The 26,004-nt window shown below is 52.8% G+C and overlaps 2 protein-coding genes across 4 annotated transcripts; one reads left to right on the forward strand and one right to left on the reverse strand.

Annotated features, from left to right (window-relative positions):
- Positions 1-2,760: 2,760 nt before the first annotated feature.
- Positions 2,761-12,524, forward strand: Atg4d (autophagy related 4D cysteine peptidase). 3 transcript variants are annotated; one of them, XM_006987011.4, is made up of 10 exons: positions 2,761-3,186; positions 4,208-4,291; positions 4,373-4,546; positions 5,497-5,773; positions 5,854-5,918; positions 8,304-8,434; positions 11,059-11,137; positions 11,223-11,299; positions 11,378-11,497; positions 11,989-12,524. In XM_006987011.4, the coding sequence occupies exons 1-10, from the start codon at positions 2,952-2,954 to the stop codon at positions 12,169-12,171; spliced, it is 1,425 nt and encodes a 474-aa protein (XP_006987073.1). In that variant the 5' UTR covers positions 2,761-2,951; the 3' UTR covers positions 12,172-12,524. The 3 variants fall into 3 exon arrangements, with proteins under 3 accessions (XP_006987073.1, XP_006987074.1, XP_042136432.1); XM_006987012.4 differs by having other exon boundaries at positions 11,405-11,497; XM_042280498.2 differs by having other exon boundaries at positions 2,778-3,205.
- Kri1 (KRI1 homolog) lies at positions 12,197-26,004 on the reverse strand. Its single transcript, XM_006987013.4, has 19 exons — positions 25,840-26,004; positions 25,672-25,748; positions 24,425-24,530; positions 23,371-23,485; positions 21,137-21,191; positions 21,013-21,062; positions 20,805-20,901; positions 20,598-20,675; positions 19,961-20,079; positions 19,418-19,544; positions 19,219-19,314; positions 18,353-18,523; positions 15,590-15,665; positions 15,420-15,508; positions 15,072-15,198; positions 14,850-14,980; positions 14,440-14,504; positions 14,275-14,373; positions 12,197-13,018 (listed from the first exon to the last, which is right to left on the reverse strand). The coding sequence occupies exons 1-19, from the start codon at positions 25,931-25,933 to the stop codon at positions 12,691-12,693; spliced, it is 2,100 nt and encodes a 699-aa protein (XP_006987075.1). The 5' UTR covers positions 25,934-26,004; the 3' UTR covers positions 12,197-12,690.

Below are 26,004 nucleotides of genomic sequence, written 5' to 3' on the forward strand. Positions count from 1 at the left end.
TAACTTAATTTAACCTGTTTCTATTCATCTACATTTTCCTTGGGGCTTTTTACCTTTCTTTCATTCTGTATGCACCCTCCACGTCTGTCTGTCCAGCCCCTGTCATTTTGTGTTTTGTTTTTTCTTTCTCTCTTTTTTTCTCCCTCTCTTAAACTCCTACTACTACTTATTCTCCCTGCCTGGAAGTCCTGGCCATTCATTTTTTTATTGGACCAATCAGGTACCTTAGGCAGGCAAGGTAAAACAGCAATACATGTTTACATGGTTAAATATTCTGCAACAGAGATCCTCCTGCCTCTGCCACCCAGGTGCTGGGATTATAGGTGTGTGCCACCACCGCCAGGATTGTTTTGGTTTTTTTTTTTTTTTGGTTGGTTTGTTTGTTTTTGGTTTTTTCGAGACAGGGTTTCTCTGTGTAGCTTTGGAGCCTATCCTAGATCTCACTTTGTAGACCAGGCTGGCCTCAAACTCACAAAGATCCGCCTGGCTTTCCCTCTAGAGTGCTGGGATTAAAGGTGTGTGCCACATGCCGGGCGGTGGTGGCGCACGCCTTTAATCCCAGCACTCGGGAGGCAGAGCCAGGTGGATCTCTGTGAGTTCGAGGCCAGCCTGGGCTACCAAGTGAGTCCCAGGAAAGGCGCAAAGCTACACAGAGAAACCCTGTCTCGAAAAACCAAAAAAAAAAAAAAAAAAAAAAAAAAAAAAAAAAAAAAGGTGTGTGCCACCACTGCCCTGCTTTTTTTTTTTTTTTTTTTTTGGATACAGGGTCTCACCATGTATTCTGGCTAGTGTGAAACTTCCTATGTAGACCAGGCTGGTATTGAAACTCACAGAGATCCCCCTGCCTTTGCCTCCTGAGTGCTGGAATCAAATGCATGTGTCACTATGAGAGGTGCCCCGCCTCCACTGGCCTCAAACTTGCTATATATGTAGTCCAGGTCGGCCTTGAACTCCTGACTGCATCTCCCAAATGCCTGATACACACGGTTTATGTGGTGCTAGGGATTGAATCCAGACTTTGTGCATGCCAAGTAGGCACTGTACCAACCAAGCCACACCTCCAGCTTTACGTGGCAATCTGATATGCTTTCCTGTTAGGGAAACGTGGACACAAGGTTCTGACATACCCACCTCAACGAAGACTCCTTTCTTTTCTCTTTTCTCTGGGGCCCCATGCATGCTAAGCCAGTGTTCTCTGCCCCTTATCTTCGTTCCCTCCCTGCTGATCTTGCCTCCTTTCCTCTTCCCCTCATCCAACTCTAAACCAGGTTGCACCCTCTTCTATTTTATATAAGAAGACAGCTTCTTTCTGTGCCCCCACCCTCCATCTGGTTTCTTTTCTTGGACATCCATCAGTTGTATGAAGATTCAGCTAGGGCCAGGCATGACCACGTACACCTGTAATCCCAGCACTCTGCAGGTCCAGACAGGAGGGTCATGTCATTCAGCACAGAGCAGCAGGTAAAGGTATCTGCCGCCGGGCCTGGTGGCCTGAGTTCAGTCCTTAGGAGAAAAGTGGCTTTTGAGAGTCGTCTCCTGACAAGTGCTGTGGCGAGGATGTGCACACACAGAGACAGACAAATAAATGTAGTAAACTAAATAAATAAGCAAATTCAATGCAATCGGTTACATAGCTAGGAAGTTCAAGGCCAGCCTGGGCTATATGAGATCCTGTCTCAAAATACCAAAACTAGTCTTCTTTTATACTCTTACAGATACTCCGCATTATGCATGGGAGGAAACTGAGGGACAGAGAATCATGACTTGCAGGGACTGGGGCCAAGGATGGGGTCACATCCCCAGGGGTGGCATCTGTTCTGGGTTGATAGACTCTATAGTGACGTTCAACAAGCTCTTTTGTTCTCATGAAGCCAGGCTGGCCTCAAACTCTCCGCACAGTGGAGGAGGAGCATCTGCTCCTGCCTCCACCTCCTGAGTGGTGGGACTGCAGGTATGCACCCCCCCCCCCCCAGTTAATGGGGTTCTGGGAATAGAACACAGGGCCTCATGCCTGGGAGGCAGGCCCTCTACCAGCTCAGCTCCACCCGCAGCAAGCTCAGGCTTTGAGTCGCCCAGCACTCGGGAGGCTGAGGCAGAGGACAGCCAAGAGTTGGGGGTCAGGGTAGCCTACACAGTGAGTTCTCTGCCTCGCCACTCAAATTTCACTGCAGCTGGGGCCACATCTTCTGGGTGTGACACCTGGGGTTAGTCATGCCTATGGATGGCTTGAATACACGGAACTTGCTCTCCTCAAGCCAGAGCGGTCTAAGTGTTTTCAAAACACTAGAGAAGGGCCTTCAAATGTCTCCGCGGGAAAAGGTGCCTGCGGCCAGACCGGGAACCTGAGTTGGATCCTCCCAACCCTCAGGATGGAAGGAGAGAAGAGACTCCAGCGAGTTGCACGTATATATTCGAGCCCTGCAGAAACATGAGAAGCCCCAGGTGTCTCACCCAGCAGATGTGACCTCCGCTGCAGCGGGATTTGAGTGGCCCGGCGGGAAATCTCGCTCTGGAGCGAGAAAAAGCCCGATGTCCGCAGCCTGAGGTCAAAACCAGAGTCAGCGAGGCTTCAGAAGGGGGACGCACCGGGGGTGTGGCAACGTGCGTGACTTCCCAGGCTCTGACAACAGATAAGGCTGCAGGGGCTCGCCTCGCGCCTGCGCGGTGAGATAAGGTGGGTGTGGTGAGTCCAAGGGAGGAGGGAGAGCGCAGGGCGTGGCCTGTCGCAGGGCGTGGCCAGCGGGCAGGCCACGCCCACCCGTATCCGGGTGCTCTGGGCCGCCAAGATGGCGCTGGTTATAGAACCCCGGGTACCTGCAGCGGCCGGAGCCGGGCCCGGGAGCTCGGCGCCGGGGACCGAGTAGCGCTGTTCTGGCCACGGGGCTGCGCTCGAGGGTTCGCAGTTCCCCTGACCTCGGGGGACACCTGCGTCCTTCCTCCCCGGCGCGTCCATGAACTCGGTGTCGCCGGCCGCGGCGCAGTACCGCAGCGGGAGCCCGGAGGACGCGCGCCGGCCCGAGGGTCGCCGGCCGAGGGGGCAAACCCGGGTCCCGGATCCCAACAGCCTGGGACCTTCGGGGTCGGGCGGGGCAGCTCTAGGGTCATCTGGGACCGACCCCGCCGAGCCCGACGAGGTGGACAAGTTCAAAGCCAAGTTCCTGACAGCTTGGAACAACGTCAAGTATGGTGAGGAGGGGGTGCAGAGGTGGGTGTCCGAGGGGTCAGGGCGAAGCAAACCAAACCTTAGCCCTGTCCTGCGGGTGATCCCACCTGAGGGAGTCACCGGCAGGTCCTCCTTCCTGCTCAGTCGGGGACCCGGGACAGGTTGGATCGGAATCCTTTTCAAGCCCCGCCCATTGCTCCTGTTTGACCTTGGCCGGATTTCGTCGCTTTCTTGCGGTCTGTTTACTCCCCTTCTAAAATAGGTGCTATAGTAAGAACGGAGCTAGCAGGTGGTGTGGTTCACGCCTGTAATCCCAGCACTGGGCAGGCTGAGGCAGGAGGATTACCAAGAGTTTTAGGCTAGCATGGGCTACATAATGAGTTCCAGGCTGACTTGAGCCTCTGCCTCAAAAAAATCGGAAAACGGGGGCTGGAGAGTTGGTTCAGAGGTTAAGAGAGGCCTGACTGCTCTTCCAGATGACAGGGTTCACTTACCAGCACCCACATGGCAGCTCACAACTGTCTGTAACTCCAGTTCCTGGGATCCAACGCCCTCACACAGCCATACATGCAGGCAAAGCACCAAAGCCCGTTTAAAAAAAAAAAAATCAGAAAAGGGCCAGTGAGATGCATCAGTACTTAAAGGCATTTGCCGCCAAGCCTCAGGACTTCAGGTCAGGACTCCTGGACCCACAGGGTGGAAGGAGAGAACCAACTCCTACAAATGATCTACCCTCCAGACCTAAGGTGTGGCACTTGTCCACACATACACAAATGTCCACTCACACACAAAAATGAAATGTACTTTACACATTTTACAACAAAAATCAACAGTCAGAATAGAATGGCCCCGATTCCCCGAGTCATTGGTGGACCCTTATGAAGGCGTAACTAAGCACCACCTGTGTTTTAGACAGATGTGGCATGGATGTTGCACAGCTGCCCCTGAGATCCCAGCTAGGACCAGGCCCATTTCACCGTTGGGGAATGGAAGGCCCATACTTGAGTGCTTTAAGTTGCTGGGAGCTGTCCTGTGTCTCCCCAGGTTGGGCAGTTAAAAGCCGGACCAGCTTCAGCAAGCTCTCCAGTGTTCACCTCTGTGGGCGACGCTACCATTTCGAGGGAGAGGGTAAGATGTCCAATCTGGGACCAGGGTTGGGGAGTCTCAGGCTTCTCCTTGGTTGGCAAGCTGACCAGTTGGCTCTCATAGGTGACATCCAGCGGTTTCAAAGAGACTTTGTATCTCGACTGTGGCTCACATATCGCCGGGACTTCCCACCCCTGGCTGGGGGCAGCTTGACCTCAGACTGTGGCTGGGGATGTATGTTACGAAGTGGTCAGATGATGCTGGCCCAGGGCCTGCTCCTGCATTTTCTGCCTAGAGGTGAGTTGTGTATGTGTGCGTGCGCACGTGTGCAGGCTGCAGGAATAGTGCCAGGCTTTTGAGTCAGCACTTTAAGATTGCTTTCAAACTGAGAAGTTGAACAGTGCATTGGAATTCCAGCTCATGAGGTGGATTTTGAACTACAGTATCCAGTCTGGGTACATAGTGAGTTTCAGGCTAGTCAGGGATAAGTAAGTGTGTGTGTGTGTGTGTGTGTGCAATGTATGTATATAAGTATATATATATACACACACTTATATACACACATATATATACATATACACACATATATACATATACACACATATACATATATATATGTTAATAAAATGAGACTTTAGTCGGGTGTGGAGCTACAGCCTGGGGACAGAAGTGTAAGGTTAGTTCCCTGGGCTACATGAGAATCTGTCTCAAAAAATTAGATAAATAATTAAGGAGGCGTGTCCCACCACGCCTTTAGCCCCAGTACTTGGCAGCAGAGGCAGGTGGATCTCTGGGAGTTTGAGGTCAGTCTGGTCTACAGAGTGAGTTCCAGGACAGCCAAGGCTACACAGAGAAACCTTGTCTTGAAAAACCCAAATAAATAAAAAAAGATGGCTCATCTGTTAAGATCTTTGCTGCTCTTGAAGAGGACTCAGGTTCAATTCCTAGCACCCACGTGATAACCTCACACCCATAGGTAACAAGGGTTTCTGGGATCTGACACTCTCTTGTGGTCTCTTTGATACCAGGCTCTCACAGAGCTCTTAAATACTTGGAGGCAAAACACTTCTGCACATAGACTAAAAATAAATAAATTTTTATTTAAGAAAATGAGTTTTATGTGTGTTTCAAAATGGTAGGTCAATTTGGAATTCACGTGAGTATTAGAATTATGTGTCGAATAAGAGGAAGTAGGAAGTTGTCCCCCAAACACACTACACGTCTTAACTACAAATTCTCTTCTGCAGACTGGAGGTGGATGGGGGGCACAGGCCTGGCTCCCCCTGAGATGTCAGGGCCAGCCTCTCCTAGCCGCTGCCGTGGGCCTGGTCATCGTGCGCCCTCCCGATGGACCCAGGGTGCACTGGAGATGGAGCAGGATCGCTGGCACCGGCGGGTTGTATCCTGGTTTGCTGACCATCCGCAGGCCCCCTTTGGGCTACATCGGCTAGTGGAGCTTGGGCAGAGCTCTGGCAAGAAGGCGGGAGACTGGTACGGGCCCTCTGTGGTGGCACACATCCTCAGGTGAGGCCCTTTGCAGGGCAGACAGGGGGGAGCTGCTTGTGACCCCCGGGACTCAGGCCTGTCTGCTTCCCTGCCCTCAGGAAAGCTGTGGAGAGCTGCTCGGAGGTCCCCCGCCTGGTGGTGTACGTCTCTCAGGACTGCACAGGTGAGACTCGGGCAAACTTGCACCCGGACCCAGGGCTGCCCAAGGCCCTCATTCCTCGGGCTGACGCGAGTTCTGGGTGGAGGGACACGGACAGAGATTCCACACCTGTGGAGGTGCAGTCAGGGTTCCCTCTCCTGCAGAACCCAGAAAGTCAGAATGGAGGAGCCAAGACAGGAGCTCCTCTTCACCCTCCTTCATGCCTGGCTCACTTTGAACAATCTCCAGTTACTTGTTTGTGTGTTTGGAAACCTGCTTCACGGTGTGCGTGACATTCCGGGGGGTGGGTATATTCTCCTGCGGGTTCCAGAGATCAGACTTGGGTCATCGTCATCTTGGCAGCAGGACCATCCCGTCAGCCCTGCTCACTCTTAACTCGACGAAACTATTCTGGTGTGCTGGCAAGTCTGGGCTCCTCAGCCCATCAGGTGCCAGAGGTTAGTGACTCAGTGATCCAAAAAATCCTGGGTTGGCAAGATGGCTCCGTGAGTGAAGGCACTGGAAAGGCTGGCAGCTCGAGTCTGAACCCTGTGGCTGGCGATGAAGCTGTCCTCTGACCCTGTGTGTGCTGTGGAGTGTGCACTCCCAGCCCGGGTCCATACAGACACAGTCAATGCCTTTACGAAAGGGCGGCCAGATAAAGGCTCGTTTGGCAAAGCTGAGCCTGAGAAGTGGGTTGGATTCCTGAACCCCCAAGGTTGAAGGTGAGCACTGAGACATCCGAATAAATAAAACAGTGCTCACAGCAGATTGACCAAAGGTTAGCTATTGCTTTCTTCCCGATTGTCAGCGGGTTGTACTTAGGTAGCTTTGTTTATGTTGAGGTAAGGTCTCGTGTAACCCAAGCTGGCCTCAAAGCTGTTATGTAAGAATTGTGGGAATAACCTTGACCTCCAGACCCTCCTGCCTGTAGAGGATTGCAGTTTAAAAGGGGCCCTTTGGGACAGGAGTGGTGGCGCACACCTTTAATCCTAGCATTGGACGCAGAGGCAGGCAGATCTTTGTGAGTTCTAGGCCAGCCTGGTCTACATATGAGTTCCAGGAAAAACAGGGCTACATAGTAAGACTCTGTCTCAGAGTAAAAGGGCACTGCAGTGGTGTTGCTTTTAGAGAGGAGGATCTCTGTGAGTTCGAGGCCAGCCTGGTCTACAGAGTGAGATCCAGGACAGCCAGGGCTACACAGAGAGACGTTGTCTTTTTTTTTTTTTTTTTTTTTTATTTATTTATTATGTATACAGAAGAGGGCGCCAGATCTCATTACAAATGGTTGTGAGCCACCATGTGGTTGCTGGGAATTGAACTCAGGACCTTTGGAAGAACAGTCGGTGCTCTTAACCTCTGAGCCATCTCTCCAGCCCGAGAGACGTTGTCTTAAAAAAAAAAAAGAGAGAACAAAGAAGTGGTGGTGCCTCTGTGTGGAGTGAGGAGGTGGCTTGGTTGTTCGCAAGAACTGATTCCATCCCCAGAGTCTAGGCACGGTAGTAGTGTAGACGAGGTAGTCTCTGGAGTTCTCTAGTAGCCAGCCTAACCTAAGGCCTAACCCTCAAGCACCAAGGTGGGGCCGGGCAGTGGTGGTCACCGAAGGTCACCAAAGCCGGTCACTTGAGGGCAATCTAAATGAGACAGTGGTGGCGCATGCCTTTAATCCCAGCACTCGGGAGGCACTGGCAGTGGTGTTGCTTTTAGAGAGGCGGATCTCTGTGAGTTCGAGGCCAGCCTGAGCTACAGAGTGAGTTCTAGGAAAGGCGCAAAGCTACACAGAAAAACCCTGTCTCGAAAAACCAAAAACAAAAAAAACAAAAACCAAGGTGAGGTGTTCCTGGGGGACAGTACTCAAGATTGCCCTCTGACCTCAAGTGCCCCCCACAGGCATGTACACACACACACACACACACACACACACACACACACACACACACACACACACACACACGGGCTGGGTGGGGGCTGGGATATAACTTAATGTAAAGGGTTTACACTAATACAAAGCTCTGAAATTCACCACCACCACCACAAGAAGCACTCAGAACCCCCGCATCACTGGGTTATGGCTCAGCATGTATAAAGCCCTGGGTTTCATGCCCCACACTGTTCAAGCCACGTTTGGTGGCCCACACCTGTAATCTCAGCACTTGAGAGGTAGTAGCAGGATGACCAGGCCTCACAGTCATCTGGCTATTTCAGAGTTCTAGGCCAGCCTGGGACACATGAACTCCTCAGGTCCTCACTCACCCTTTTCGGTAATGCCTGGAGGCCCCAGGATTGTCCAGGACTTGGTGCACTGGGTGCATCCTCTGCTGATGAGGATTGCTCCTCAGGAGTTGCAGGTGGGATGTGCTGCTGGGGTAGAAGGCTGGTGGAAAGTGACCTGCTGCCCTGTCCCCGCAGTGTACAAGGCCGATGTGGCACGCCTGGTGTCCTGGCCAGACCCCACGGCTGAGTGGAAGTCTGTGGTCATCCTGGTACCTGTGCGCCTGGGTGGGGAGACCCTCAACCCCGTGTATGTGCCCTGTGTGAAGGTAAGCGCCTCCTGGGGGGTTCCTCCATACTTAACAGTTGGGGGTCAACCACGGGTGTCATTCTTGCGACCTGTGTGCTCTATCTGTGTGTGTGCACATATGTGCGCGCGCTTGTGTTCTCTGTCTATGTAAGTGTGTGTGGTGCATACACGTGAGTGTGTGTGTGAGTGTGCACACGTGGAAGTGATGGGAGACACAGGATTTCTGTTCTGTCACTCTGCTTCATTCCTTTGTGACAGGGTCTCACTAGCCTTGCAGCTGGGGTGGCAGCCAGCATCCCCAGTGATACCCCATTTCTGCCCCCACAGTACTGGGTAGGAGGCTAGAGGCGTGTGTGGCCGTGCCCAGCCCTTTCCCTAGGTCCTGATGTTTTGAACTCGTGTCCTTGTGGTTGGTGAGCAGGTGCTTTTATCCTTTGAGCCATCTCCCCAGCACCCACCTTGTTTTCTGAGACCGTTATAGTCACGTGCTACCATGCTTTTGGCACAGGTTCTGGGGTTGAACACAGGTCCTCCTACTCAGCGCTACCCACTAGTGAAAAAGCTGCAGCGGATCCATTTACTGTCCTGGGGGCTGGGAGCCAGACAGGGAAATGAGTAATGTTGGGTAGAGGGGACATTCTGTTTGAGAACAAGCTGGAATGTTCTGGAAGACTGGGGAAGGAGCTCAAGATGGAGCTCTGTGCCAGGTTGCATCCACACTTAAGTGTAATCCCAGCACTTGAATATATTTTCTTATTAAAAACAGACACATCTTCCCGTCCAAGCACTTAAGAGGCTGAGGCAGGAGGATCTAGACTCCAAACTCATTTACCCAGCAGGTTTGAGGACAGCCTGGGCAGTGAGGCCCCATCAACAAAATTTAATCCCAGCACTCGGGAGGCAGAGGCAGGTGGATCTCTCTGAGTTCCTGGACAGCCAGGGCAGCATGGAGAAACGCTGGCTTGATTGGCGCTTCCATCTGGACTTCAAGGGCAGGGGGTGGCTGCAGTGGAGCCAGAGGAAAGCTCCTCCTCGGCCTTCTAGAAGGATGAGGAGCTAGAGAAGTGTCTCAGGGAAGGGGCAAGTTCAGCGGAAAGCCCTGGCATGTTTGCGCTCAGATGGAACCCGACTTCTCCCTGTGAGATGAAGACACTGTCACCCTCTGCCCCCCTCAGCCCCAGCACGCTGGCCAGTGATGTTTTCAGCCTTCCTGCCCAGGCCCATCCCTGTGAGCTCTTTGCTGAGAAGTCTCTCTATGAGGCCTTTGCCTTATGAAAACTTATTTAAAGTTCTGGCTGTGGCCGGGCGTTGGTGGCGCACGCCTTTAATCCCAGCACTCGGGAGGCAGAGGCAGGCGGATCTCTGTGAGTTCGAGGCCAGCCTGGGCTACCAAGTGAGCTCCAGGAAAGGCGCAAAGCTACACAGAGAAACCCTGTCTCGAAAAACCAAAAAAAAAAAAAAAAAAAAAAAAAAAAATAAAGTTCTGGCTGTGTATTGGTGTGTGGAGCTGTGTCAAGTACTTTTGTAGCCTGTGCAAAGCCAGATTTCTTTCCCAGCACCAAAATAATTCATAAAACTGGGTGTGGCGTCCACTCCTGTAATCCTGGAGGTTGGGGCAGGAAAATGTAGTGCTGAAGGCCAGCCTGGGCTACTTAGGGAGACTGACTCAAACATCAGTCGTCTTGGTACACTCCTGGCACTGTAGTGTAGTGGATACAAGGAGGATCAGAAGTTTCTGGCAAGCCTTGGCTATAATGAGAGTCTTACCTTAAAAAAGAAAAGTGCTGGCATAATGGTGGATCCTTTAATCTCAGCACTCGGGAGGCAGAGGCAGGCGGATCTCTGTGAGTTCGAGGCCAGCCTGGGCTACAGAGCGAGTTCCTAACTTGGAAACAAAACAAAAAACAAAAACAGGTTAAAAAAAAGTGGTTAAGAGCAGTGGTTCTCAACTTGTGGGTCTTGACCCCTTGGGGTTGTCACAGGGGTCACCAAAGACCATCAGAAGTCACAGACATTTACCTAACAATGCATAACAATAGCAAAATTACAGTTATGAAGCAGCAATGAAAATAATTCTATGGTTGGGGGGACAACATGAGGAACTGTACTAAAGGGCTACAGCACTAGGAAGGTTGAGAACCACTGGGTTAGAGGTGTTCAGTGGTTAGGAGGGAACACTGTTCTTGGGAAGGACCGGGGTTTGATCCATAGCACACATGAGCTGCTCACAACTGCCTATAAAACACCAGGGGTCTGACACCCTCTTACACTGCACTCAGGTGCGCATGCTCACACACAGATACACAAATGTAGTTTCACCCTTTAACTCCAGCACTTGGGAGGCAGAGGCAGGTTGATACCGGAGTTTGAGACCAGCCTGGGCTACACAGTGAGTTCCAGGATAGGGAGGACTACATAATGAGACCCTCTCAGAAAAACAAAAAACATAAAATCTCTTAAGAATGTATGCAGCCATTTCTACAGTCTTCCATCTGACAGCCAGGTTTCTGCTCTAGAATTTCAGTGCTGGCAGGCGGGTTGGTCAGCGGGACAGCTGCTGTTGGTCCCCTGGCTTCCCAGACTCGCGCACGCGCGGACCTGCTGTTTGTCGAGTCCACCTGATGCCAGCTTTCTCCTCTACAGGAGCTCCTTCGGTCGGAACTCTGCCTAGGCATCATGGGGGGCAAACCCCGGCATTCACTGTACTTCATTGGCTACCAGGGTAAGCCACGGCCCCTTCCCTGGTCACAGCCCTCGGTCTTCCTCTTACCCACCCGTTTACACTTGCCCCTGCCCCAACCCCACAGATGACTTCCTGCTCTACTTGGATCCCCACTACTGCCAGCCCACAGTGGATGTCAGCCAGGCTGACTTTCCCCTTGAGGTGAGCTGGTGGCTGTGGGTGGGAGCTGCAGGCACAGGCACAAAATTGGGGTACCTCAAACCTCTCTTATCTGCCCAGTCCTTTCACTGCACCTCGCCCCGCAAGATGGCCTTTGCCAAGATGGACCCCAGCTGTACCGTAGGGTTCTACGCTGGGAACAGGAAGGAGTTTGAGACTCTCTGCACGGAGCTGATGAGGGTGAGCTGTAATCACTGGGGGGGGGGGGGGGGGAGCTGATGAGGGGGAGCTGTAATCGCTGGGGGGGAAGCTGATGAGGGGGAGCTGTAATCACTGTGGGGGGAGCTGATGAGGGGAAGCTGTAATCGTGGGGGGCGGGGGCAGTGGTGGTGTATCTTGGTGGTAGAGCCCTTGCCTACCATCTGCTAGACAGACACTGGGTGCCATGCCCAGTCCTAGGACAGTAACACAGTGCGCATGCTTGACAATGGCAGGGGACATCAAGGGACAGACTTCTTCAGTCCAGGAAGCTCAGCCCGGAACAGATGAGAGCAAAGTGAAGGGCGCCTGAAAAGGCTTGGGCCACTGCTGGGGGGTGGGGTACCTGGGAGCTCATCACAAGTTCCAGGGCAGCTGTTCACAGGCCGGGCAAGTAGTTGTGCATTGTCCAACTGCTGCAGCGGGTTCTGGAAGACCCTGCACTGAGACCACTCTCCTTCATCCTCCCGCAGATCCTCAGCTCCTCCTCGGCCACGGAGCGGTACCCCATGTTTACTGTGGCTGAGGGCCACGCTCAGGACCACAGCCTGGATGCCCTCTGCACCCAGCTCTCCCAGCCCACACTGCGGCTGCCTTGCACAGGACGCCTGCTGAAGGCCAAACGGCCCAGCTCCGAGGACTTTGTGTTTTTATAGTGGGAAGGGATGGGGAAAGATGCCAGACTATTTATTTTTTTATTTATGTCATGTCAGGTATGGGATCTAGAGCTCCGATGGCAGTGCTGGATCCCTGTCCTCATGTCCCCCATCCTCCCCAACAGCTGACATCTGTCTAGGCCCCCAGCTTGGGGCTGTGCCCTTTAGCTGCCCCCATGCCCCCTCAGGAGCCAGGGATGGAGAGTGGGCTCCAGGGCACTCACTCAGGGCCTGATTCAAGTTCTGTAGCCTGCACTGGATCACTGTACTCACTGGTCCCAAGGTCCCAAAGCCCCCGTCCTGGGAGAACTGACTGGCTGCTGGGTGGAGGCTGATAAAGATGCAGACTTGAACACGCTGGGGTTGCTTACTTTCCAGGCTGTTCTATACACAGTTCTGACAGCCTGTGTCCACACTGAGAAGAGACGGCCAGCACCCTTGCCTACAGGCAGATTACACAGGCTGGGGGAGGCGTCCAGTCAACAGCTTGGTTACAGAGGTAGCCTGCTCCCTCGGCCCTCAGGGGTGGCTCTGCTGTTTCCTCCTCTGGCGACCCAACTGGCGGAAGTGCAGCCGTTTTGGGTTGAGACCAAAGGCTTGCAGTCTCTGTCGGCTGAACTTGTGACCTCCAAGTGTCACCGTGGGACCCAACAGCCTGGCCTTCTTGTTCTTCTGCCTCTGGGAAGCCGGCTTCTCTGGGCAGGGTGTGTGTGTGAACTCTTCTTCCTTGGCTACTTGGAGCTTGTGGGAAGAGGCCAGAGACTGAGACCCATCAGCCACAGACAGCCTTGCCTGTGGGCCAGCCTTGCCCTGGGACTTCCCCGTGGCTTCTGTGGGCATTTCCATCCTACAAGAGAAAAAGTCAAAGTTCACGTCAGCTTGCTGTTCAGAACAGGCAGTGATTCCCCCATTTTTCTTTTGTTCTTTTTTTGTTTGAGGAGGGTATTGTGTAGCCCAGGCTACCCTCAAACTCTGTGTACCCAAGGATGCCCTTTAACTTTTTTGTTTGCTTGTTTTTTTGAGACAGGGTTTCTCTGTGTAGTTTTGGAGCCTATCCTGGAGCTCACTCTAGCCCAGGCTGGCCTCAAACTCACAGAGATCTGCCTGCCTCTGTCTTCCGAGTGCTGGGATTAGAGGCCTACACCACCACCACCCAACTACCCTTTAGGAGTGAGGTGTTGAGAGGGTCTCACTAATATAGCTCTGGCTGTCCCTAAGCTCACTGTAGACCACACTGACCTTGAACTCAGATCCATCTGGTTTATACAGTGCTGGGATAGAACCCAGGGCTTTGTATGTGTCGGGTAAGCACCCTGCCCAGCCCCAGCCTGTTTTGTTAAGATAGTCTCGTTATGGAACCCAGATGGCCTTAGCTTCCTGAGACAACTGTCATAAACATGACAGCCACAAAGTAGCTGGACCAGCCGAAGCCCTTTCTTTGTGTCAGGCAACTCCTTGTAACTTCAGTGCAGTTAAGAGTTATCTGTCTCGTCGGGCAGTGGTGGCGCATGCATTTAATCCCAGCACTCGGGAGGCAGAGGCAGGCGGATCTTTGTGAGTTCAAGGCCAGCCTGGTCTACAAAGCAAGATCCAGGAAAGGCTCAAAGCTACAGAGAAAACCCTGTCTCGAAAAACCAAAAAAAAAAAAAAAGTCTCACCTGAATTGGGGAAGGAGTGGCAATCATCCTTGTAATAGCTAACAAGCCTGTGAGGTGCTTCTAAGAATGTATTTTATCATGCTAAACCATCTCACCAGATGTGGTGTGCACCTTCAGAGCAGAGGGAGATCTCCCAGTTTGAGACCATCCTGTCTACACAGGGAGTGTCTGGTGTGACACAGTCTTCACTCCATAACGACAGGCTGTTGCTGTGGACTCGGGTGGCTTCAGATTTATCCAACTCAAACCCTGCCTCTGCCTCCCTAGTGCTGGGATTAGAGGTGCGTGTCCAAGTCCCCTGATCCTTACTCTGAGTGTTTCATGCATGCACTCAGACTGAACCATGAAGTCCCCTTACTGAGAGGGACAGTGACTGGTCTAAAGATGACATGGCCGGGTGTCAGCTGGCCGGGCTGCTCCATCCTCCCCAGGACCCAGTGCTTACTCTTCCTGGCACAGAGATTTGAAGATCTGCCTCTTCTTCCACAAGTTCTGGGCCTTCTGGCTGTATACCCGCCTCTCCTGCATCTCTTCCTGCTCCGACCTGTGTGTCAGAGGTGTTCCAGAACTGTCCAAACTGGGTCCCCCGCCCCCACGCCCCTGCTGTCACCTGTACATGCAGGTCTTCTTCAGGGAACACCAGCGGTTCAGCTCCTTGTCATCAGCTGCAAGGATCTGCATGGGAAGGAAGGTGTCTACTGTGGGCCTGGGGCTGCCTCTTGAGCCTCACTCACTCAGTGGGGATGTCAGCTGAGTTCAGGGTTTCCCTGTTGTTGAGACAGGGTCTTGTGTAGCGAAAGCAGGCTTGGATCTCCTGATTCCCCTGCACCACCATGCTGGCTCTATTTTTGAGGGTCACTGTATAGGTCAGGCTAGCTTGTAATTCTTCTCTAGTGCCGGCCTACATCAGCCCTATTTCAATTCCTCCTGGTTCAAGTTCAGACCTTGCCTCTCCACAGAATGTTCACCTCCTTCCATTCTCTGGTCTCCTCTACTTTTCCCATCTGCCCTGGTCCTAACCTCCTCAGTGCTGAGCCCAAAGTCGCAGGGCACCACAGTACGGTACTTGAAGCGACAGGGCAGGTCGTCGATGATGTCCTCATAGTCCAGCCGGTAGTACTCGTCCAGGTATTCCTCAAAGGTCTTGTCCCCTGCACATGGGACACAACACAGCCAAGGTATTGAGTGTTCAAGGCCCTGTGAGCCATGCTCCCACACTACCCATCATGCCTTGTGTCTCACCAGGGTCAAACGTGGGTTTCTGCTGCCCCACTGCAGCTGCAAAGGGAGACTTGCGCTTCTTCTTGCCTGAGGAGGGGGCCTCACGAAGCTTCTTCCGAGGTTGGCTGGGGTCATAGTCAGCATCCATCTATCAGGAAGCGCTGGTTAGATCAGGCCAGTTCTAATGCCCTCTGGGAGGCTCCAGACCCCTACCAGGGACACTCGTTGTTCTTAAGGTCTCAACCCATGCTGGCCTCAAACATGCTGTGCAGCCAAGCCTTGAGCTCTGCCTCTCAGACAGGGCTTTGTTCATGGAAAGCTTCTGCTCTGCCAACTGCACCCGCTTGGAGCTCAGCCAGTGGCACTCACGTTAAAGTCAGGGTCCTCACAGTGCAGCTCCTGCTGGCTCCAGGCTCCATCCTGTTCAGGTCCACCCCATGTGTCCCAGTTCCAGTCATCTGCTTCCACAGAGGACAAAGTGAGGACTGCACGTAGGCTACACAGCCGAGCCCTGGTCCCCGATTTCTAAGGACACCCACCTTCAAGCCCTTCCTCTTCCTCAAACTGTGGCTTCTCTTCCTCCGCAGTGCCGTAGAAGGCATCTCCAAAGCATTTCTGCAAGGGAAGGCCAGGCCTAAGGACAGCAGCACCTGCATGCTTACAGGAACTCAGCTTCCCCATGCCAACGCCAGCATGCCTCACCAGTCTACTGATGAGTGTTTTGAGGCCAGGCTGGCCTCAAATTCACTAGGTAGTAGAGGCTAGCCTTGACACTATGATCCACTTGCCCTCACCTCCTGAGTGCAGGGATTACAGGTGTATGAATGGCAGTTTTTTGCTTTTAATGAGACAGTCTTTTAGCCCAGGCTGGTGATCCTTCTGCCTCTGAACACGCCCAACTTTATGTGGCTCCTGTGCCTTCCAAGACATAGCTCCTTGAAAGGGTCTCCTGTGTGCTGGGATCCTCCACATCACCACCTGTTGTCTAGGTTGCATTTCACACAACTACACTGTGCTCCAGCTCTGCAGGATTCAGACCCTGCCATCATCTGTGCCCCATGACCTAACACTAGTCAGACTCAACTGAGCTGCCATCATTTGTGACAGGCCGAGAGGAAGTTTCCTCCAAGATCCTACTCCACTAGATAGGGTACACACCTATACTTAGCACCATGGAGGCTGAGTCCAGGAGATCATGAATGAGTAGCATTCTAGCCTAGGCTACAGAATGAGGCTGGAGCTCAGATGGTAGGGTGCTATCCCAGCATGCACAAAGCCGTGGCACCATCCCTAATACCATAGTCCACATCTGGAGCCACAGCTGCAATTAGGATTCAGGGAGGCGAAGGCCACGTATCACTATCACTCCCCTGATCCCTGCGTCTTCAGGGACATGTCAGGAATAGTGTAGGCTCTTGATGGCGAAGAGGCTGGGACTGGAGAAACTCTGATATCCACTGGGGCATGGCAAAAGAAAGCATTTCAGCCTTTACTTGTACTCTGTGTATGTGTGGGTGTTTTGCCTGCCTGTATGTCTATGCCACATGCAATCCTGGTGCTCCTGGAGGCCAAAAGAGTCAGATCCCCTGAGACTAGTTACAGACAGTTGAGAGCTGCCATGTGGGTGCTGGGAACTGAACCTTGGTCTTCTGGAAGACCAGTCAGTGCTCTTAACCCCTGAGCCGCCTCTCTAGGCCTGTCTGCATTTATTAAACACATTCTATATGCACAACCCTGAGCAGCTTCTCAGGGTGATCCTTACAGCCACCATGAGCAACAGCAACTGGCTCCCCTCTATTGAGAAACCAAAGCTGGGAACCGAGAAGCCCCTAAAATAGTAAGAAAGCAGACATCTCCACAGTGCTCCCCCTTGGTTTTTACCAAGCCTACCAATGCCCCTTCAGCCTCCTTCCACAACTTCCTAGGCTTGGCTAGTGGCCTCTTTGGGGCATATCACAGTGCCAAACCTTTTTTTTTGTTTTGAGACAGGGTTTCTCCATGTAGCTATGGAGCTTATCCTGGAACTCTCTGTAGACCAGGTGGGCCTCGAACTCACAGAGATCCACCTGCCTCTGCCTCCTGAGTGCTGGATTAAAGGCGAGTGTCACCACCACTTGGCTCCAGGCTTTTTCTTACAGATCTCTCAGTACCTGTTTCCAAAGCATGATGCTATGTTCTCCTAATACAACAAAGGTTAGTGGTTCAGAGGGACGAGCTGAAGGGCTAGGCTAGTCAGTGCATATGCAGGGGTTCTATGGTCCTGTCCCTACGTCACCAAAAACACACCACAACAAAAACACACTCAAGGACTATGAGATGGCTCGGTGGATAGAAGCACTTTAGTGTGATCCCTGGAACCCATACGGTAGCCAGAGAACCAGTGCCACCAAGATATCTGCCACATAAATGCCATGGAACATGTGACACCCCCCAACATGTCAATGTTAGATAAAATTTACAGTGAATAGATAAATTCAAGATTCAAGCCAGGCATGGTAGCACACACCTGTAACCCAGTACCTGAGAAGCAGAGGCAGGAGGTGGTAAGATGGAGGCCGGCCTGGATGTGTGGTGAGAGTCTTTCTCAGAAAACCAAAGGAAATCAAGATATCCTGATGTATGTCCATGACTCTGCCTGAACTCCTATCCTCCTTGTATCACAAAGCCAGGCTTGCAGAATTGTATCTAGTGCTATCTGCCTGGAACCCTCTGCTGATGGCAAACAGAGCGGTGACTGAGTTACAGCCTCCCAGCCCCATAGTCATTAAGAAAACAAGGCTCAACTGTGCTGTGTGCTACTCTGGGTTATTCATTAGCTTTGTGGAGTTTTTCTTGTGGCACTGGGGCTGGAACCCAAAACTAGGTAGTGGCTCTACCACAGCCACGCCCCAGCCCCTCACTGGGGGTTCTACCACTGGGTCACACCCCAGCCCCTCGCTGGGGGTTCTAGGCAGGGTTCTACCACTGAGTCACACCCCAGGCCTTCACATGCCTCCCCACTCCAGATATTATGTAGCCAAGTGCTGATCTCCAGCCCAATATGTACCCCAGGCAGGCCTTGAATTCATGATCCTCCTATAGCAGTGCAGGAACTCTGTATACAACCCACAGTTCCTGAGCATGGATCCTTCTATTCTTTCAGGTCAATTCCTCCCATCCATCCTTTCCTTGGCCCAAGGCAGTGCTCCAATAAACCTTACAATGCAGGCAGGGGAAAGGTTCAGAGAGGTCAAGTCATTTCTGAGGCCACATAGCCAGGAGTTGACCTCTGGTCCCACAGACAAGTTCCGGAGCAGTCGTACCTGCATGAGCTGGTCATGCTGGGCAGGGTCAAAGTCATCCTCCAGGTCCTGCTCCTCAAGGCCCAGGGTCTCGTTGCCAGTGACCTGCCGCAGCTTCTCCAGCTTGGCCAGAATCTCCTTCCTCTTTAGGTTCTTTAACTGTTTCAGCTCCTCCCGCTTCCTGGCCTTCTCCTGTGGGTGAAAGAGGCTCGGCATTCCTGAGGTGGAGCCCCGCACACAGGGCCTCCCAACACAAGCAGTTTGCTGTTTTGAGATGGTCTCAGGCAGCTCAGGCTAACACTGAACTAGGGATCCTGCTGCCTCCACGTCCTGAGCTCTGAGAATACAGGCACTGTCTGCTGTACCCGGTTCCTTCAGGGGTCCCCCCTTCAGGGCTTGGATGACAACTGTGCTTTGTGCACAGGCAAGCGCTCGAGCCACCGAGTGGTAGTCTGTGTTTTGTTTGTTTATGAGACAGGGTCTCACTATACAGCTCAAGATGGCATAGAACTGTCTGTAGACCAGGGACCCTGAGGTTGTGGTGACCTGCCTCTGCCTCCCAGTACTGGCAATACAGGTGCATACCACCATGCCAGCTTAGTTTTACTATTTAGTGTACTGTTATTTTTTTCACACAGGGTCCTTGTAGCCCAGCCTGGTCTAGAACTCAGAGATTCTCGTACCTCTGTCTCCTGAGTGTTGGGATTAAAGGTGTATGCCACGAGCTTCTTTTTACTATCTTCTGGGGAGATGGTGTAATTAACTGTTCCCCAGCTTGGCCTTGAACGCTCTACCTACCTCGGGCAGGCCCGAAGTTTTCAGTCTGTGCCTTGGCTCTAAAGGGCTGGGGATGGCTGGCATGCACCGCCACACCTAGCCACACTCACCCTCTTCTTCCGCTCCCTAGTCTCTTCCCTCTTCTCCTTCCTGCGCTCATCCTTGCGGCGCACAGACGATGCAATGCTACGTGGGTATGTCTTGACCTGTGAGCAGGGGAGGAGACCACAGGGACCTCAGAGATGATATGGGGTGAAGGGCCGGACCCAGGGCAGGCATGTCCTCCCTGACCCAGGCCTGGGCACACACTGAGGCTGAGTCAGGCTCCTCAAAGCGGAAATTGTACTTGTGTTCAAAGTCTTCCTGCTTCCTCAGGAACAGCTCCCCTTCATCCGAGGAGTCGTCCACTGCCAGCTGGACTGGGGGGCCCGGAACCCTGAAGGATATGATGGAGCAAGGCTCAGGGACACTGAAGACCCCGGTCAGACATGAACTAATTTTACCCCACAAGACTCTACAGCAGGGGATGGTGAGAGGAATCAGCAGGCGCTTGCTGACAAGCCTCAGAGTCTAAGTCAATTTCTGTCTTTTTTTTTTTTTTTTTTTTTTTTTTTTTTTTTTTTTTTTCAAGACAGGGTTTCTCTGTGTAGTTTTGGTGCCTGTCCTGGATCTCCCTCTGTAGCCCAGGCTGGCCTCGAACTCACAGAGATCTGCCTGGCTCTGCCTCCCCAGCCTCAGAGTCTAAGTCTGACTCCCACAGGTGTGTGCTGCCCCACCCTGCACATACATAGACCTAACGAAGAAACCCGAAATAACTGAGGCACACCCTGGGAAGAGGAGGTGGCTGCTCACCCCTCCTCCTCCTCCTCCTCTTCTTCCTCCTCTTCGTATCGTTTGTTGAGAATGTAATCCCTCAGGAATTGCTCCCCCTCGTCCAGTCCTGGGCTGTTCCAGTATTCCTTGAGGTGTGTCTGTGGGGAGAGAGGGTGGGCACAAGCTCAGTCCCTGGAGGGACATGGAGGTAGCCTGGGATGGACCTCAGGAACTGGACCTCCACAGCTGACCTGGCACAGGCCCCTTTCTCCTTTTCTACAGCCCAGGCTGATTCTGCACTGACTGCAATCCTGTGTTAGCCTCTTGACTGAGATTACAGATGTGGGCAACCACACCTGGCCTGTATTAGCCAGAAATTGTTCATCTTTATCCTTAAAGAATGTGCCTTTGTTTTTGGTGCTGGGGCTGGCACCAGGGCCTTGTGCATGCTAGGTAGGCACTACCCCTAAGCCATGACCAGCTGCTCACTGGAGGGTTCTGGAAAGATACTCTACCACTGAGCCACACCCCCAACCCCTCACTGGGGACTCTGGGCAGGGCATCTACCACTGAGCCACACTCTAGTCCCTCTAGTGTCCTGGGGTATCTGGAAGCGGAAGGTAAGACACAGTTATCACAGACCGTTTGGCCCTGGGGACTGCATCTGAGGACTTACCAGTTCTTTCAAGGACTCGGAGCCGTCAATCTCCTTCTGGCCCTTCAGCCACTCAAGGTAGTCCACTTCCTCCCGGGCCTGCGGAAGGCCAGCAGTGAGTCCCTTGGGAGTCCTGCTGCCTATCAGGCATCAAAGCAGCCGGGCGGGCAGGCAGGCACCCCGCTGGCCGGCAGGCAGGTGCCCCGCAGCCCGGCACTAACCACTAACCTTCTCTTCCCCACTCTCAGTGTGTCTCTGCAGCAACCCAGAGGCGCCCTCCCCAGCGCTGTCCTCGTCACCGCTGTCCTCCACGAAAGCACGGAAGCTACACACGGAAGCCACGGAAGAGACGTCGCTCAGTGACACAGCAGCACTCAGCTGCTCCGTCCCCCCTTCCGGCCTGTCCCTGTAGCCACCAACCCCCCCCCAAGCTCACCTTTCCTTCAGCTGTTTTTGTTCTTCTACGTAAGTCCTGGTTGCTGTTTCCTGCGGAGGAGGAACTGGTGTGGGCCTCGGGCCGGCCATGAGCCCTCGTGCCCTCAGCCAGCTGTTCCACCCACCTTGCGCCTGGGGTCAAAAGTCTCCTCATCAGAGTCGTCCTCGTCCACGTATTTGCTGTACAGAGAACAGGAGACTTAGGACAGTGACGGATGCACAGCAGCTCAACCCAGTGTCCTGACTTTACAATGGGTTTATTGGGCATTAGTGTCTACTTAGGATTTACTTTTGCCAAAGAAATCTTTTATATGTGAATGTATGTAATGTGTGTGTCTGTCTGTGTGTTGCATGTACATGGCTGCAGAGGCCAGAGGTGCTCCCAGAGCACTGTGACTGGAGGAGTGTGCCGCCATGCCCAGCCCCTCCCCCGATATTTGGAGTCGGTCGCTCTCACGGCTCACGGTTACAGCTAGGCTGGCCCCACCAATCTCCTGCAATCCACGGTCTCTGCCCCTCAAAGCTGGGGTAACAGGTACACGCGTGGCCATGCCCACATCTAACATGGGTGCCAGGGATCTGAACCAAGTCCTCTAGCTTTAACAGTAAGTGTTCTTACCCACTGAGCTATTTAAGTCTACCCCAGCCCCTGCCAGCATGTGGTTCCACCTGAACTAGTCTGGCTTCAAACTTATGACGACTCTGCTGCTCCTGTCTCTTACAGGTATGCGCTCCTGAGACTGGCCAGAACTCTTGAAATACATTTTTACTTCACAGTGTTGAGAGCAAACCTATAGCTTTCCACACGGCAGACAAGCAGTCCACTGAGGTCTATTCCCCGACCCTTGTATGCTTACTATTACTTACTTATGTGTGTGTATGTGCATGTGTTTATATGCCACATGAGTGTGGATGTCTATACAGGCCAGAAAAGGGGTTGGATCTCTTGGAGTTGGAATTACAGGCAGGTGGTAGCCACCTGATATAGGTACTGGGAATTGAACCCATGTCCTCCGGAAAAACAGCAAGACTCCCCGCCCGGCCCCTCCAGAAAGGGTTTCTCTGGGTAGCCCTGGCTGTCCTAGAACTGGCTCTGTAGACCAGACTGGCCTCAAACTCACAGAGATCCACCTGCCTGTCTCCCAAGTGCTGGGATTAAAGGCGTTCGCCAACAGTGCCCAGTTCAGTCAGGTAAAGGCTCTTAGTGCCAAACCTGCAGACCTGAGGTTTGATTACTGGACCCATAGGTGGAAGGAGGCAACAGAGTCCCAGAATTTATCCTCCAGCATGTGCTGTGGAAAATAAATAGATTAGGAATGTTAGGGCTGGAGAGGTGGCTCAGAGGTTAAGAGCACTGACTGCTCTTCTGGGGGTCCTGAGTTCAGTTCCCAGCAACCACATGGTGGCTCACAACCATTTATAATGGGATCTGGTGCCCTCTTCTGGCCTGCAGGTAGACATGCAGGCAGCATGCTGTATACATAATAAATAAATAAATTAAAAAACAAAAAACAAAAAACAAAAAACAAAATGTTAAATTGGGGGTTGGAGAGATGGCTCAGAGGTTAAGAGTACTAGCTGTTCTTCCAGAGGACCCAGGTTCAATTCCCAGTACCCACGCGGCAGCTCACAACTGTCTACAGCTCTGATTCCAGAGAATCTGGCACCCTCATACAGGCATACATGTAGGCAAAACAACAATGCATATTTTTAAAAAATGTTAAATAAATAAATAAAATTAAGAATGTAGCCGGGCGGTGGCGGCACACGCCTTTAATCCCAACACTCAGGAGGCAGAGCCTGGTGGATCTCTGTGAGTTCAAGGCCTATCTGGGCTACAGAGCGAGATCCAGGAAAGGCACAAAGGTACACAGAGAAACCCTGTCTCGAGAAAAACAAAACAAAACTAAAGAATGTTAAAAAAGACCAGGTACAGTGGCATATGCCATTAATTCCAGAACTCAGGAGGCAGAAACAAATGGATCTCTGAGTTCCATGCCAGCCTGGTCTACAGAGTGAGTTCTTGTTTGTTTGTTTTGTTTTTTGAGACAGGGTTTCCCTGTGTAGCTTTGCACCTTTCCTGGGACTCATTCTGTAGCCCAGGCTGGCCTCGAACTCACAGAGATCAGCATGGCTCTGCCTCCCAAGTGCTGGGATTAAAGGCGTGCGCCACCACTGCCCGGCTACAGAGTGAGTTCTTGGACAGCCAGGGCTATATAGAGAAACCCCATCACAAAACAAAACAAAACAAACAAAAAACCAGCACCAACAACAAAAAACTAGCACCAACAAAAACCCCCGAAACCCCTTCACAGTCCCTAGAAAGCTGGAGGCTGATGGGGGACGAGGGCCTCCTTACCCTTCTTTCTCTAAGATGACCTTCCTCTCATAGTCCTTCAGGTACATGGGCTGTACTTTCTTCTGCTTCCCGGAGGCTGCTGGCTCCTCCTCACTCTCTGAAGATGAGGTTTCAGCTGTGGGCCAATGAGAAAATACCTATTCCTGCTCCCAGCTTCCCTCTCCCCATGGGCAGGACTGGGAGCAGACATGAGTTCTGAATCCCTGCCAGCCACTTCCAACTGTAAAACAGCAAATCATCCTTACTCTACCCTGTATTTTTCCAGGGACAGAGTATAATGTGGACCAGGCTAGACTAAAACTCACTATGTACAAAAGAAAGAAACCAATCAACCAAACAAAAGGTATGGCCTCCCAAGCCCCAGGCGCTCTGTCCAATTTCAGTTATGTGCACACACCTGGAACCCCAGCATTCTGGAGGGGGGAGGCAGGAGGATCACAGGTTCAATCACATTCTTGGCTACATAGTAAGTTATAGGCTAGACTAGGTTGCATGGGAAACTATCTCAAAAATAAAAAGTAAAAAAGCATTTCTGACCTGGTATTTTAGACTTACAAATTCATAGAGGGCTTTTTTTTTTAATTTAAAAAATTTTTATTTTATGTGCATTGGTGTTTTGCCATGGGTGTTGTGTCCCCTATAACTGGGGTTACAGACAGTTGTGAGCTGCCACTGGGTGCTGGGAACTGAACCCGGGCCCTCTGGAAGATGGTTAAGATGCTCTCACCCGAGCCATCTCTCCAGCCCCGGGGTTTTAAGTGAGTGTGGATGCCAGGTCATCCTGTGTGTCACTCCTCACACGCCATCCACTCACTCTTTTTATTTTGTTTTTTTAGGCAGGGTTTCTCTGTAGTCCTGACTATCCTGAACTCACTCTGTAGCCCAGGCTGGCCTCGAACTCACAGAGATCCGCCTGCCTCTGCCTCTTGAGTGCTGGGATTATGGGTTACACTGTCACTCTGGTGTCTGGCACCTCCCTCAGGCTGGGAAACAATCCATTCAACAATTCAATTCCATCAACACTAAGGAACTTAGAGAAGCAGCCCCTCCATACCCGTTCTCTGATAGAAGGTAGCATCTTTCTGGTAAATTCGGGGGTCCTTCTTCTTCAGCAAGGACAGAGTTCTGTAAAAGTCTCTCTCCTGCTGGGGGTCAAACTCCTAGAGCAGGAAAAGGAGTGGGCTGACTTCAGAAGGCTGGTGAGGAGGACAGGAAACAGCGGGGACAGGCAACCCTGAGGAGAGTCCTTTGAAGAGAAGCAGGTGGGGGCACTGGACCTGGGCAGATGTGGCCAGACAGAGGGCAGGGGCCATGGGTAGAGTGGGGAGAGGAGGTACATCCTGAAAAGGGCAGGGTGGGCCACTGAGCAGGGGCACTCAGAGTGACCCTCTTGGGTGGACCACTACAAGGCTTGGCTACGTTGGATGAAGCCAAGATTAGAGCTGCCATGGGAAGGCAGTGGTGCCCCACGTGGTCTATGCATTACAATGACGACTCGTGGGTTTTAGAAATGGGAAGGGTGGTTCTCAGCGGACAGAAGGGTTGGTGGGGTCAATCTGTGATGATGGAGGACCGAGTGATCATAAAGTAGAGAGCATATGACAACCCTTATCGGCGGGTAGGGCACTGTCTGTCACTTAAGGGATGGAGGTGTCTTGGAACTACCTCAGGGCTCTACAGAGTTAGGGGAAGTTTCCTGCTGCAAACTGATGGGCGGCGTGCAGTCAAGCAGTGATGATTTGGTGTCTCCTAGACAGGAGGAGGGTACCGCTGGCAACTCAAGGGGCCAGGGCGTGGGCCACATGTGATTAAGGTAGGGTGCTCTGTCCTTCTGGGGAAGTAGGGAAGATTTGGCAATTCCCTAGGGACAAGAATGCTGCTTGTTACTCAGGGATTGGGATGCAGGTCTTGGGTGTGCCTAGGGGACCCCATGTGGTTAGGGTCAGACTCCCGCTGTGTACCTAAGCAGGGGTGCTGTGCCAGGCCTGTGGCCAATTTAGGCAAGTAGGAAGATTCAGGGACCACTGGGAAGGGGCTATCTGTCACTCAAGGGGTTAGGAGCTAAATCTGGAACCATCCCCGTAGGGTAAGGCACTCGGGTGCGTCCAGATGAGAGATCAGCGGATGGGAGGCTGGAGATCTCTCCCAGAAGGAAGGGTGTCTTTGGCGATCGCGGGGTTGGGGGGAATGCCTGTCATTCACAGGATGGGGGCGGGCCTTACGGCTCCCGGACAAGGCAGCGGGTCAGGGAAGGCCCCCAGGACGCCGGGAAGGACGGGAAGCCTGGCCGCGGAGGCTTACCACGTGCTCGTCGCTGGAGTCAGACTCGGAGCTGGAGTCGCCGTCGCCGTCGCCCGGATCCCCGTAGCGATCCTTCACTGTGGGGTACACACGGGTTCTCCACGGCCACCATCGCCGGATGCACCGCAGCCCCCCACCCCCCGGCCCGCGCGGGCGCCCCTCACTCACGCCGCTGCAGTTCCTCGCGCTCGCGGTAACGGCTGTAGCGTGCGGCGAACGCCGCGTTCACCCTCAGCGACCCAGAGCCGCGCGGTTCCGGCATGGCGGCTGTGTGGCCCAGTGCGCACGCGCGCCGGGCCCCTCCTGTGCGCCCTCCCGCGGCACGCCCACTGA

The sequence above is a fragment of the Peromyscus maniculatus genome, chromosome 7 (genome assembly GCF_049852395.1).
Source record: "Peromyscus maniculatus bairdii isolate BWxNUB_F1_BW_parent chromosome 7, HU_Pman_BW_mat_3.1, whole genome shotgun sequence".
Lineage (NCBI taxonomy): Eukaryota > Metazoa > Chordata > Mammalia > Rodentia > Cricetidae > Peromyscus > Peromyscus maniculatus.

What these genes read in the sequence shown, in the direction of transcription:
- Kri1 (XM_006987013.4), bottom strand. Translation starts at nt 25,933, where the DNA reads ATGCCGGAACCGCGCGGCTCTGGGTCGCTGAGGGTGAACGCGGCGTTC. An exon ending in GTCATCTTAGAGAAAGAAGG is followed by an intron (nt 21,192 to 23,370) that starts GTAAGGAGGCCC and finishes TTCTCTGTACAG; the next exon opens with CAAATACGTGGACGAGGACG. An exon ending in CTAGGGAGCGGAAGAAGAGG is followed by an intron (nt 18,524 to 19,218) that starts GTGAGTGTGGCT and finishes TTTCACCCACAG; the next exon opens with GAGAAGGCCAGGAAGCGGGA.
- Atg4d (XM_006987011.4), top strand. Translation starts at nt 2,952, where the DNA reads ATGAACTCGGTGTCGCCGGCCGCGGCGCAGTACCGCAGCGGGAGCCCG. An exon ending in GTACTTCATTGGCTACCAGG is followed by an intron (nt 11,138 to 11,222) that starts GTAAGCCACGGC and finishes CCAACCCCACAG; the next exon opens with ATGACTTCCTGCTCTACTTG. An exon ending in TCTGCACGGAGCTGATGAGG is followed by an intron (nt 11,498 to 11,988) that starts GTGAGCTGTAAT and finishes ATCCTCCCGCAG; the next exon opens with ATCCTCAGCTCCTCCTCGGC.